Here is a 14,200-nt window from a genome sequence, read left to right on the forward strand (position 1 = left end):
AAAATGTTGATTTGCTCGTAGTCTACACATACTACATATTTCCTTCAGACATTCAGTTTCCTTAATATGTGACTAATTTTGCCTAATTGCATGTAAATTTCTATCACTTATTCAGAAGGAATACTGCTGAAAACTCTCATTAATAATGCTGAATTGAAAAAAGGCATGTAGTAGGAAACAAATACTGCATGGCTAAGGCTGGTACAGAGATGTCTAAAACCAAAGTACTATATTTTACTAACAGATGACAAAAATTTAGGGTCCCATTGTGGGCATGGTTTTATAAAATAAAATAAAAGTATGTACAAATATACACACTCATGGCAATAACAAGAGAGAACCTATCGACATAAGCACAATGCAAAGTGGAACAAATAAATATGGGAGTTTTCAGCTCTGCTACATTGATGATACTAAAAAAGAAAAAAATAACCTAGCAGTGAAGCAAAACAGAAGCAAATTACAAAATTGACCGATAACCTTCATCCTTAAAACCACCCGAGACTCTTTAGTATTGGTGACACTGTCTTATTTTTCTTCACCAGAGTCTGAATGGCTTCTTCGATCAGTGTCTAGTTTAAGCACTGGTCTGTACAAGAACACAAGCTTCTTGCTTTTGTCTATTCTCTTTCCATACTGTCTTATGCAAGACTCTGACGACGTAACCAAACTCAGTTCTTCATCATTAGAAGAATGAGGTATACAGTGCTGTAAAGCCCTGTATCATCTTTTAGGTACTACACTAGGAAATGTACTATAATCCTGTTTTAATTTTTATGAAATCCTGTACAGTAGGTGTCCTTAATTTCCATTTTTAACTGGCTGAGAAACCAAGTTACAAAGGCCAGGCATGGATTAGCCAAGGTCACTGGCTAGCGAGTGGTCATGATTAGATTGGCGTCTACCACACTTCAGTGACCACACACTCAAATAGACTATGCATGAATTCCAAAATCATACTGAATTAAGGACAAGGGGTTTTGGCCTCTGGAAATTACATCAATATAATGATAATTGAATTGATTATAGCAATACAATTTTCCATGCCAATATCAGTGTCCTTCAAAAAGGTGCTGCAGTCTTGCTTCGTGACTCTCAATGGCGTTCCTCAAGTTGCTGTATGAGGATCTCAAGACTTCATGAAACTATGTAGTTTATTGTCTAAGCTACTATGGCCAAAGGATAATTGTGCTTGCACTTTGTAACAGGTGTACACTTTTTTGCATGGCCAATTCTCTACGCTTCAGGCAATATTTAATAAGGTATATGAATGGTTTATTTAGGAGGATCCTGGAGGTAAAAGATATCTGTGTGAAAAGAGAAAGGAGGAATGACTTCATTTCTGGTGCCTCTGGCTCCGTGCTGTCTACACTAATGTGTAAACAGCTTAGCCTTTTTGTACATAGAGATGTCCTACTTTGGTGTCTAAATAGCCAATGAAGAGCAGAGGGCTTGGGAACTACAGATCTGTTCCCCAAGTATTTCCTGACATATTGAGGAGGCAGTGAGCAACAGTAGCCTGGAGAAAAAATCATTACCTTGGCTCTGGGTTGTATTTTCCAGTTTAATTAAAATTTGTGTTTGTCTGTTCTGTCCAGGCCCTAGCCCTGTGGTCCATGCTATTTTGCATGGCAAATGAAATCAGTAAGAACCCATCATTTGGAAGTTGTAGTGCCTTAGCATTTTGTCAGTCAATTATTTGCTAGGCAGAAGGTCAGTGTTTTCTCAGTGATCTTTGGTGTACACTGTGAGGCCAAGGTCCAGTTCATAACGTTAGAGAAGTTCCTTCCCATCCACTTCCGTATCAAAATGCATAGTTCTTCTGCATCCTGGCATTGAGAGGGGCAGTTTAAGTTTAGATTAACAAGCAAGTTGGTGTGTGGGATACACATCTCTCAGTAACTTCTCTTGTTGATGGGTCACTGGGAAGAAGCGCCCAGCTCTTTTCAGATACAGATCTCCAAAGGAGAGAGCACTGATGGGAGTGCTCTGAAGGCTGATTAAAGAAATCAGGGGTAGACTGAGGAGCTGGCTCAGTGGGGGAAAGCACTAGCTTTGCAGGCACAAGGAGCCAAGTTTGAATCCCAAGAAGCTGTATAAAGCTTTACAAGTGGACCACGAGTCTACAGAGCCAGGGCTCAGTGCCATAGGACGCAGAGCCAGGAGAACACCCAGATGCCTGTAAACCAGCTAGCCTGGGGGTGCACAGCACTGAAAGAGAAATGGCAGATGGCGAACACCCAAGGCAACAGCTGACCTCCACAAGTACAACACATGTGAGATTGTGCTCACACTCATAAATGCGCGCGTGTGCGCGCGCGCACACACACACACACACACACACACACACACACGGGAGAAGATAATTTGCATGTCATCAACACCTTTATTATTATTCTCCAGGCCCATTGCAGTAATTTAGTGTTGGTTGAGTAACCTGGTGTCATAGTAACTCATTAAGATTTTCAAATGAATGCCTGTATTTCACTTTTTCTTTCCTTTCTTTCTTTTTTTCCCCCTATCTTCCTTCTTTTCTCCTTACTTCCTTTTATTCTTTCTCTTTTGATAATTCATTTTCTCACTAATCCTTCTATACAAATAGGAAAATGAAAACAAGTGAACAAACAAAAAAATCCAGTAATGAAATAGAGCAAACTCAATTTGGCTTTGATCAACTTTATAACTGGATCTCCCACTCCACCAACAGAATTATCATGACATCTGTGCACATGCAATCAGTACATGGGGCTTTTTACTATTACTTTCCCCAAAATCTAGTACATTACACAGTAAGAAAACAAATGTATTGCCTAGAGTTCTATATAGTCTGATGGTTTAAGTAGATATTAAGCTTTTCCTAAAGAAGTTGTGCTGGGCTGGCACATTTCCCCTTTATGTTTTCACATGAGTCATAACTGAAGGCCGCACTGCTTGTAATCACAGTCTGTTCTCATCTATATCTATCTACTTATCTATCTATCATCTATCTATTTATCATCTATCTATCTATCTATTTATTTATCTATTTTTTCTTTTAGGTGGGTAAGGTGACAGGTGCCAAAACTCCAGCCTGCCCCTTCTGAAAGTTGCGAAGCTCTGCTTCATCTGGCATAATGGATGTAAAGGACCGGCGGCATCGCTCTCTGACCAGGGGACGGTGTGGCAAGGAATGTCGCTACACCAGCTCCTCTCTGGATAGTGAGGACTGCCGTGTGCCCACACAGAAGTCCTACAGTTCCAGTGAGACCCTGAAGGCTTATGACCATGAAAGCAGAATGCACTATGGAAACCGAGTCACAGACCTGGTACACCGGGAGTCAGATGAGTTTTCTAGACAAGGTAGGTAGCTCTGCCCCACCTGCTAGGCTCTGACCCCAGCTCCACCCCACCACTTAGGGTCCACACCTATTCCTGACCTGACCTGTTTCGTGGTGTTTGAAGTTTATAGAAACTACCAGTAAGGTATGATGGCAAGCTCCTACCCAACTAACACTGAGTTAAAAACAAACTTTTGCCCTATATAACTCCTGAGGATGAAAAATTCCTTTTTGTTATCCATCAACGGTATGAAAGTTGCTTTCAGAGAACTGCCATAGTACATCCAAAGATGTCACTTGGAGCAGGCCCCTGGCTATATAAAAGATATTCCTGAGACAATAGAAAATCTCTAATTGGTTGATCTGGGGACTTCGCACTGTTCGATGACACATACTCCTTTCCTCTAAGAACTCATTTGGACTGCTCCACATATTGGCATTTTCAATCACAAGCACTTTGAATAAATGACATGTATATATTGAAGGACATTTGAGAACTTCTTGGCAAAATAATGGTAAATGATATCACATGTATACACACACACACACACACACACACACACAAATGTGATGCTAATTCTGATTTCTATGTTTTTATTATCGTGATTCAGATTGTAAGTGGGAACATGAACATTTTTACCCAATTCTGCCAATGCAATTCTCCCTCTCCCTTGTGCCAAACATCGCTTTTATTGCAATTCCTTGGTTTACTTAAGAAGAACTTCTCTCTCAGACATAAACAGTTGGCATTCTCCTCATGTCTAGTATCCATGCAGAATTCCACTCTCACTTGTCTGGGCATGTGGACTGAGGCCGAGCAGTGCTGAGGTCAGGGTGTAAGTCTCACTCGCTCTGTACCTTTCTTTTCAAATACCAGCCGAGCGTGTGCTGGTCACATTAATGGCTCAGCAAAACTAAAAGTGAATGCACAAGCTGCAGTGGCTGGACTAGGTAGGGTCACACAGCCAGCACCCAAGGGCTTGGCCCTGTCCAACCGGGTTATTGCATCATTTGTTTTATAATACTGATTCCTTGTTTCTTTTTCTGTGTCCTCAGCAGTAAATATTGGAATGAATTTAATTCCTAAAGAGATACCTACACATGGAATTCCATTCCTGGTTCCTTAGCTTCCTTAAATTCTTACATTTTTACCTTTTGTATTTTATAGAACATATGTATTATGTAATTAAATAGCATAGTGGCTCAAGATTTATAAAGGTACAGGTCAGATGCTGTTCTAAAACCTGCTTAGATACTCCCATTTTGCCTAGCTCCTGCTATAGTTAACAAAATAATTTTAAGAAATCAATAAACAGTTACAGTTGCTTTTGTTGCCATCGTGGGCCTTTGTAGGAAATGGTTTTTATTTGATCTTTAGTCTTATTTTCTTTGCATCATCCTCATGAAAATGAAATGTACTTGATACTCCAGGAGAAAACAGGGCTGGCTGACAATTGCTCCAGCTCAGATGCCTTTGATCTGTGAGTAACTTCAACATGTGGTTTATTTCATTAAGCTAACACCTCACCCCCACATGGAGGTCAGTGGGAGAGTGGAGGGAAAAAGAGTAAGGGGTCTCCTACCTTAATTAATGAGCTCACGTTACCAATGGGAGGAATTAGGACACCTGCCATCATGTCCAAGGTCCATTGCTAACATAAAGTCAGATATGTGAAAAGGCAACCTACATGCAGTGTGACTGAAGGCACGTTTCCTGTCATAGTTTTTGTTTCATTTTTGGGCTACCACAAACAGTTTCGGTTCCTGTAATTCTAGACTGCATTATCTGTTCTTGCTCCTAATGCCCATCAGAGGCGCACCCTCGCTTCTAGATCATGCCGTTAGTTGCAGCTTCCATATTACTGGTGAACCGAGGAAGACTTGCTTGTCCCCTTTTCCCTTGTTAATATCTACATCCCACACAATCAAGTGCTGGGATTTTAGTTTCAAAGACGCTTTTGCTCTTCCTGTTTCATCACGTGCCCCTCCGTTGTTAACGATGGAAGTAGCTTGGCCGTATCGAGCTCATGGCTTTGCAATTAACAACTCGCACATGCCGTGTGTTGTTATTGAGCCTGTATTTGTTTGCGTAATGTGTTTGCATGAATTAAAAAAAAAAAAACCTGTGCAGTCCAAAAGTAGAAATGAAAAGGCATTGGGACGTATTTGCATATGTAAGTGCAATTCCTTCTGAAGGCATCTATGAATTTATGCATGAAAATGTAGTCAGAGGCTGAGTGGATCTACTTTGATGGGTTCTAAAATTGAACTCCGCAGGAAGTAAATAAGCGCATATTTAAGGAGGGAGTAACTGGAGACACAATCTGGCAACTGGCACATGCAGCTTGAGACTGAACCACTACAGAGAGGGTTAAAATAAATTTTATACTCGGTAATAACAATAATTTTTTTTAAATGTCAGGCATCTTACAGTTTATTTTTTTATTCATGAAATCAAAGTGCAGGATCATCTCAGTACTTATTAGCCTAGGGGTACATTAGCGAGGATCATAGCAGGATCAGCTCCTGTGGTCTGCTTATTTAAAGCCCAAGACACTGATCATAAAACAAACATGCTTCTCACATACAAGCAAGTTTGGCAAACACGCGTGGAGGCCTCTCTGGATGCTCCCGCAGGAAAGAATTGCCATTCAACAAAATGATGTGGGATCCAGGGTCCTACCTTATCCCAACTACCCAAGCTTGCCTGCTGGGGGATCAAACAAGAGAACAGGCCACATCCTAGGGGGAGAAATCGGCTAAGCCTATGTCCCCAGGAAAAGCACTGGAAGCTCCTGTCAAACCATTGCTACTCTCCTTTCAACACAGACTCCCTCTCTGCCTTCCTCCAATGTTGTCTTTTTGCTAAAGAAGAGATGTGTTTCACCTGTCTGGCTTCCACTGTAGTGTGTTCTGCCAGTGTGATGGGAGAGAGGTACTGACCTTAGATCCTGTGGCCATTGGGGGTAATTAGTAATTAGCAAATGACGAATCCTTCACTGAAGAGCATTCAAGTGGTCCTGGAATTAAATGCGCACGACCAAAGTAAGCAGCGGTCTGACATCTGGTTGCAACTGAGCCCCCACTGTCTCTCAGGAAAGATGTTCTACTTTGAATAATGGAGGTCGGCCAAGTTCCCAAGCAGTTTGCATGAGCTTGTTCTTTTGGACTGTGAAGTTAGGGTGCAGAGCGGTGTGATATGCAGCTCGCTGTTCTGCGTGGCTAAGGAGCCTGACGTTAGACCTGAATCCGCTCGGCTTCTGCATCTCTATGCGACTACGCCTCTTGTCTGCATCCCGCGCTCTACAAGGATGAGCGCATTGTCTTAGCTAACATTCGACAGCAACCAGATGAAAAGAATTCTACCAGACCTTGAGTACATTGTGCTAAATGCCAATCCAAGCGTTTGGCTTCTATAAACTCAGTACTTCCGGTAATGTTGTGTGGTGGCTGCTGCTGTTAGTCGCTTTCTTCTATAGATTAGGAAACTGACTCATGGAAGGATTAGCTGAATTATCTAAGGTCAGGCCTCTATAAGAAATGGAGACAGGCTTCACATACAATGAGTCACATTCAAGAGCTGTGTTTGAGCCAAAAGACAAACAACGCCAAATCATTCGACTTTTAAAAGCTGGTGAGAAGGGGTGGGGGGTGGGGTTTGACCTTCAGTTCCCAAGCCTGTATGGATGAGCGCTTTGAAATTTCTCTTAATCACACAGAAAGTCATTACTACCTCAAGTCCCAACCCTCATGATTTGTACCCCTGTTATGCAATTCAATTCCATGTGCATCACTCTTTTAGACTTCCGGGCATCGATTCCCCTCTACGTCGCTTTTATACTAAATGAGCCATAGGAAACCTTCTAGGGTGGAATCTGCGTGCTGAGCTTTCGGCAGAGGTTCCCTGCCGTTCCTTGTAGTCCTCACCTATTGTTCAACCTCTCAACCCGAAATGATAACCAAGAGCGCCGTTGCTTTATGATCTGAACAATATTGGTTACCTAAGCAGAACTGGCCGCTTTTCGTGTCCAGCTGTGCCTAGTGGACCAGAAGATTCAGCCCGGCTTCTAGTCCTCAAAAAGCCTTTCTGTCTAGTTAGTAGTTCAAGTCTCTTGAGAAAGGGCCACGATTGAGTTCTTCTGCGCATCTCAAACTGTTTGGGTCAAGGTTAAATAAAGAATTAGGGAAAATTGGATTTTTGAACGTAGGCCTTCATAAGTTCAGTCAGCTCTAAAAACAGCAATATATGCCACTAACACTTTACTGTACTTTACAAGTGTGTAAACACACACGTACATACACATTTGAAGCTGTTTATCTGAGTATTTTATAAACTATATTCTCACTGGCTGATGTCTTTAAAACAACATGTGCAATAAATTTTGCTCGGTGTAATTTGGCATAACATAAATGGAGCCCATGTTAATGATCCAGAAATTTACGATGCACTAGCAAGCTAGAGGGACTTCTCCGTATTGACTCAGCTGACATTACATAGTGAAGTTGCTTCCCTGGACACCCTGGACACCCTGGACACCCTGGACACACTAGAAACCTGCATCTATGCATCATTCCCACATGCATTTTGGAATACCCTAAAATAGTATCTGTGAGGGACCTCTTTGGAAAGCCCCAGTGCTTTAATTTAGTTGTACAGAACAACGCTTAGGTTGTAATGAGGTCAGCGGGTTTGTTTACTAGTTGCAAGACTAAAGTGTACCTTGCCAGGACTGCCTGCAACGTAGTCTGTCTTCGCTTGGTAATTCCTCCCCTCACGCCTCAGCATCTTCTCCTTCTTTGGTTGTCCTGACATTTTACAAAGTCTGCAGGACTCTACGAGGAAGCCTCCATCATCTTTCCGTATTCCATGACTCACAGTATCCTGGGAGACTAACCCAGACTCTTATTCCTTCATATAAGAGAGGCTTATGATAGAAGAAGAAAGAATGCAGAACCTATGTATAAAGTCTGTAATGACCCAATGATACGTGTGGTGCCAGTTTTATAGAGGTGTGGTTTTCAAGACATGTAAGTAAATATGTATTTCAGGAGTGAGTTTAATTGAGAAAAAAAACTTAATCTGTATAATCTATGATGGCAATGAATACATTCTCACCGTTTTTTAGGTACCTTGTCTTTGAGAATCAATCCTTTCTGTATTTTCAAAGTTAGTATTCATTACTTTTACAGGAATATTATTTTATAGTAACTTCAGTCTTTAAGGCAACACTCCATGTTGGCCCAGCAGTTACCGTTCTAACAGTTGTCTGTTGTCAAATGCACATTCAACTTTAGACATAACATTTTTCACTTGCTTTATATTTCTCACTCATTGTCAGTGGATCTATCAGCCTTTGGAGTTTCACTCCAGTACTACTCCAGTCTCTCTTCTTCCTAGGACTTAGTTTAAGACACATTTACCAATAGAATTTCAACGGCCAGTGTTTCTATTTCTAAGAACAGCTTCAGTTACAAGGGATGCTGTCCCAACTTCCATTAGCTTATGAGGAAACATAATGTCTTGGCTGACATGTCTAGAAGACCCAGCAATGCTTCTCATTGCACACCGATCTTCTCTTGTTTCTCATTCTCTTTGTCTGGCTTCGTTCTTTAAACATGTCTGCGTGAAGGTATCTGTCGATAACCTCACTGTCATAGTCCTCATGCTTGGACACACTGTGGCAAAGGGGGCCTTTCCTTTTTAGGACAACATTTTCTAACCTTCAACAGAACACTGCCAAGAAACCGTCAGCTACTCAGCACTGCCTGTGTCTGATGAATTTTCTTTTTCTCTGTGATGTAATGTAAGGGGGCTGTTTGTGAGATGCGAGGCTTGTCTGTGCTTGTAAATAACAGAGAGTAGGTTTCTAGTGAAGCTGGTAGAATGGGACTGCTGCTCGGGAAGACAGGCTCTGTGATCAGAACTGGAAAGAACAGCTCACTGACCAGGTGACAGGTGTCCCAGTCCCATCAGGGCTCAGCACTGAGAACTCCCTCTGATGTCTTTCCAGATTTCTAATTGTGCCTTTTTGCAGATGCCTCATGTGAATATTTCTTTTTATTTAATTCACATGCTTCTTTGTTTTCCTTTAAAATCTGTTTGTATTGCTTAATAGCCCAGCACTGGGAAATGGTATCACCGCCCTTATATAATAAGTAGCCTCCTTGACTGTTTAATGTTGATAGTCACCAAATTGTGCCCATTACCCTGGTTTCATTCATCTTCAAGTTGTTTAAACAAGTGGGAATCTTCCAGTGTTTCAGAAACATACAACTGTTCCATGATTAACTTTGTCTACACTTTATTAAATATGTTTCAAATGAGTAAATGATTACATGGTTGAACATGTCATACTCGTATATGTTTTACATGCGACACACTGTCATAGGTTCTTAAACACTGTCTTTTCAGGGTACTTCTTCAAACCAATCACCATATGATAGTGCTGCTGCTGCTGCTGCTGCTGCTGATGATGATGATGATGATGATGATAGCAGGATAAAACTGTACTTTTGTGGGAAAAAAAAAACAAATAAGGGGTAGAAACTCCCACCTAGCAAAGGTTGGCAGTTTTAATGAGGCAAGATATAATAGATATGTAATTAGATAAAGTATGATAAGCTCTGTGCAAAGGAAAACATTGCGTAGTTGAAGAGACAACCTCCTGAAAGTGTACATCAGGTGTGGCTTCCCTCAAGCTGTGGCATTGTTGCATATACTTGAGCATCAAGAAAGAAATGGGCCTTCTGGGATGCAAAAGAGTGATCAGTAAAACAAAACACAACCACAAAAGCAGACAAAAGGCCGGCAGTAACAGAGTTTGGCTGTGTAGGGACTTACAGAAGCCTATGTTAGCTGAGCATGTGAGAATAAGAGCTGAGGTAGGAGAAATGGAATTTAAGGGCATTTTAGGGCGATTGTGTCGGCTTGGCTTTCCAAAGAATGTTCCAGGGAGACAGCATTGCCAGAGGGCGAGTTGGGAGATTGTGTGTTTAAGCGCACAAACCTAGTGGCCTAAATTGGGATCACAGGGATGGCTGGAGTTGTTGGGGTTTCAGGAGTTGTGTAAGTGGAGATAGATCTATTGTCCTGAGCCTCTGGGGGCATCAGCTGCTCCCTCCTCCTGCCAAGAAAGTGCTGCATTTATGATGCTGAGTTTACTTAAGGGCCTGGAAAGGTCAATGCTTGTAAATAACCTCAGAAGCAAAAGTGCACTGAGTGTTTGTTCAAATTTTTCTGGAATGGCAGACACGAACCTTCCTGTAAAAGTAGAATGTCTTAAGTATTTGGAACACTTCCCTCAGTCTTGTAAGACCCACGCCTATGTCAAGAGCAAGAACATAGGCAGAAAAGCTCAAGCACAACTACAGCAAGGAAAGCTATGAGAAAGATGGTATTACGTATATTCCATTGTAGAAAACAGACTATTGCCAATTTTCGTCTATGTGCTAAAAAAGCCAAAGTTTCAGAGCAGAGGAGGTATGTGTGAGTGTGTGTGTGTGTGTGTGTGTGTGTGTGCGTGTGAGCACACATCATCTCTGCTGGCTGATAACTTTAATGGGAAAGCTAAAGATGCTTAGAAGATTAGAACAACACTCTCTGGTAAGTGATGGCACCGGACAAGCAGGTGAGGATGAGAGGAGAGCTGGAGATGTTGCTGCAGCCCCAAATTCTTCCCGCTCTCTCGACACTGGTGCTAATCCCCAGGGCTTAAAACACAAGATGAACTTGCTTGTGGGCTAAGATGGTTTGTGAGACTGTGACTCTTTGAACTCGGGGTGTTCTGACACCGTGCAAGTGATGATGTCTAACAGGCAGTTATCCGTACACTTTTCTGATATCCCGGAGAGAAGCTTGAGCCATATAGAGATGTAAGAGTTGATAGTTAATAATCTCCTGGGACTTGGTGTGATCACCTTGGCAAAATGTGTCAGAAAATAAGGAGATCCCGTGAGGGCTCACAGAATCAAAGGACAGGAGAAGAAAAAGAACTTTGATGGGGGAGTGGAAGAGCCTCACTTCACACATGGGATCCAGCTGTGCTTGATTTCTCCTTCCAAATATTAGTTTGGATTTCTTATCTCAATAATTAGAGTAGACCTGATTTTGTTTATCCCCGAAATCAGAGGTCACAAAGGTTACAAGCACTGGTCATATTTGTCTCTAAAGTTTGTTTTGTTTAGTCAAAACAGATTGATGTAGAAAGTTGAAAGGTTAGGAAACATGGCTCCCAGATAAGCGTATTTGACAAAATGATCAGAGCATTTTAGCCCAGTACCTAATTTCTGCTGCTTCAGAGATATAGTGAGAGAGTTATAGATGGAAAGAAAGAAAGAAAGAACCAGAAATATATATTGAAATGATAGAGCCAGACAAGGAGAGAGAAGAGACAGGGAAGGAGAGTTTTGAATCAAGTACTCAGATCATGATCTTATTCTCTTCCTTAGGGAATACCTAAATCTCTGCCTATTTCATACGTACTAACACCAAGAAACTTCAACGGAGCTTTCTCTTTGGTGATGCTTTGTCCCTTCCATATTCCTATTGCCCTCATTGGCTGCAGCTTTGTTATCTCAGAGTGACTTGGCTGACATAGACTTAATGAACTGAGACTGTCTATGAATAGGAGCTAAGCAAAGCGCCCTGAGCTGATCTGCTTTTACTTATGGATGGAAGTGGAAAATCATTTTTTTAAACTAAGGCTTCATTTCCCTTCTAATGAGAATACTTTAAAACACAGAAATGGACATCATTGCCTGTCTGTTTGTCCAACTGTCTGTCCATCCTGGCAACATGATATCCATTAGGACAAGAAGCCAGCATGAATGCTCTCTGCAGCAGGCCAACGGTGCTTATGTGTTGATAGATAGTCCCAGGTCCTTGTATCTGGGTGCTGGTGACAGAAGAACACTATCATTCTTCTAGGCTGGTGCCACAGCTTGCAGTGGGGGTGTCTGTGGGGACCTCCTTTGCTGCATATGTGGAAGACTTCGGAGTCTATATGATCAGCAATGGGACATCTTTCTCACCGGAGACTTGAAGAAGTACACACAACAATGGAGTGGTGACCAGGGTCTGCCTCCCCATGCTTTGCAGGCTAGGCCAGGGGCTAGCCCTGCCCCACCAACTCATGAATCCTCATGCTGATAGTATTAGAGGAAACATTACATTTTCAATGTCATGTTTGAGGCTTATAATTTAATTTTCAGCTCCGGCAATCCCAGACGCATCCCTAGAGACACGATAGGAGGGGGCTGTTGTGTCCCCCAGAATGAATCCATGTTGCTTGCTCATTCTGTGAGCACCCTCATTGGCATGCATGCCTCACAAGCTCAGGCTCTACTGCCCCAGTCAGATTCTCGCTCTTCCAAGCGACTCACTATTTCTCCAGCATGAGCTGCCTTCTTCCCCACTCAACCTCAAGTCAGGTCTCCTCTAGTCCTATGTCTCTGCTGGGAACCATCAGAGCAAATATTGAGTGTGCACAAAGATATTAAAAATAACCGCAGCGCAGACTTATCCAATAATGTTCAACACCCTTTTATAATATTTGGAATATTTTGCCAAAGTTACTGTGAGCATTATGCTTAATGTATTTTTTTCCCCAAGACAGAAACATCTTTTCAAGAATGAAAAAGAATCAGGAGAGAGAGAGAGTCAGGTGGGGTACATTGTGTGTTTGGCTCCCCTCTTCTTCTGCTTCTCTCTCTTTTTCTTTGGCCAGAGACAGAGAGCGTGAAGTACCTCTTTGTTCCCTGATTTATGAATAGTCGGCATTGGGCAATTGCAGTCCCAGTGGGATGCGTTTTATTTTAAAAATAGTTTAAAGCACTCTCTTTCAGATTCCCCTCTGTCCACAGCCACCTTGACTGGGTAATGCCTGCTTCTCAGTGTGTCCTTGCACGGTTAAGGTCCGCCCCACGTGCTGGGAATTAAAGCATTGATTTTATTTGTAGCACTTTGAACCAAAACATTGAATGCATTTGGAGAGTAATTCCAGAGGGTTAAATTTGTTTTCTATGGATCTAGTTGTTGCAGGCATAACACAGATAGAAGCAGGGTGGGGGTGAGGGTGGGGGTGGGGGTAGGGGTGGGGTTACTGTAACGTCCTAAAAGAAAAATTCAGGCAACTGCAGAAGAAATATCCATAGGCCAAACTAATCTCTCTTCAAATGACTGTGGATTCGGGTGACTCCCCATCTGTTTTAAAAGGACCCCCTGCTCACCTGGCAGCCTTGGGTTCAAATTCTCCTTAGCTTACAGTGCCACTTTATTTGATGCTTGTCCCCTGACATTTGTCTGCACCGCAAAGCTCTTTGCAGAGCTGACCCACTTAACACTTCCTGCTCCAGGAAGCCAGGGATGCAACAGCAGGGAGGCCAAAACACACTGCTAAGTTGTCCTAGCTGAGAACTGAGAGGGGACAGTGAACCAGGCCGTCTCTTTCTCAGGACTGGTTGTGGGGGCTCTACTATCTTGGAGAGTTTAAAAAGCCCAGTGCTTGAGTGTCCCATGAAGACCATTTATACCACAGCTAACCCCCATATAAGGGATGGGAAGAATGCCTTAAAGGTACTCATTTGTTCAGGGGTGTGTGTGTGTGTGTGTGTGTGTGTGTGTGTGTGTGTGTGTGTGTGTGTGTGTGTGTGTGTGTGTGTGTGAAAGCCACTTCCAGTATTGTTCCTTAGGCAGTGCTCAGTTTTTTGTTTTGTTTTTTTGTTGTTGTTGTTGTTGTTCTTTGTATGTTTGTTCGTTTGCTTTTAACACAGAATCTCTCACCATACTGTCCTTACTGCTTAGGACATACTCTCTGACCCTTGTCTGCCTCCCCAGTACTGGAATTAGAAGCACATGCCACCATGACTGGCATTTATACGTGGGC

At 42.3% G+C, this 14,200-nt stretch overlaps 1 protein-coding gene across 11 annotated transcripts in view; it reads left to right on the forward strand.

The window, feature by feature from the left end:
- The window catches only part of TENM2 (teneurin transmembrane protein 2), a 1,331,021-nt gene that overhangs the window by 379,655 nt on the left and 937,166 nt on the right, over positions 1-14,200 (forward strand). For all 11 annotated transcript variants that reach the window (XM_084761228.1, XM_084761214.1, XM_084761230.1 and 8 more), the window contains one exon: positions 3,039-3,339. In XM_084761228.1, coding sequence (XP_084617354.1) covers positions 3,114-3,339 — 226 coding nt within the window. In that variant the 5' untranslated portion in view covers positions 3,039-3,113. The remainder of the gene's footprint in view (positions 1-3,038; positions 3,340-14,200) is intronic.

The sequence above is a fragment of the Acomys minous genome (genome assembly GCF_964271855.1).
Source record: "Acomys minous genome assembly, chromosome: 16".
Taxonomy (NCBI): domain Eukaryota; kingdom Metazoa; phylum Chordata; class Mammalia; order Rodentia; family Muridae; genus Acomys; species Acomys minous.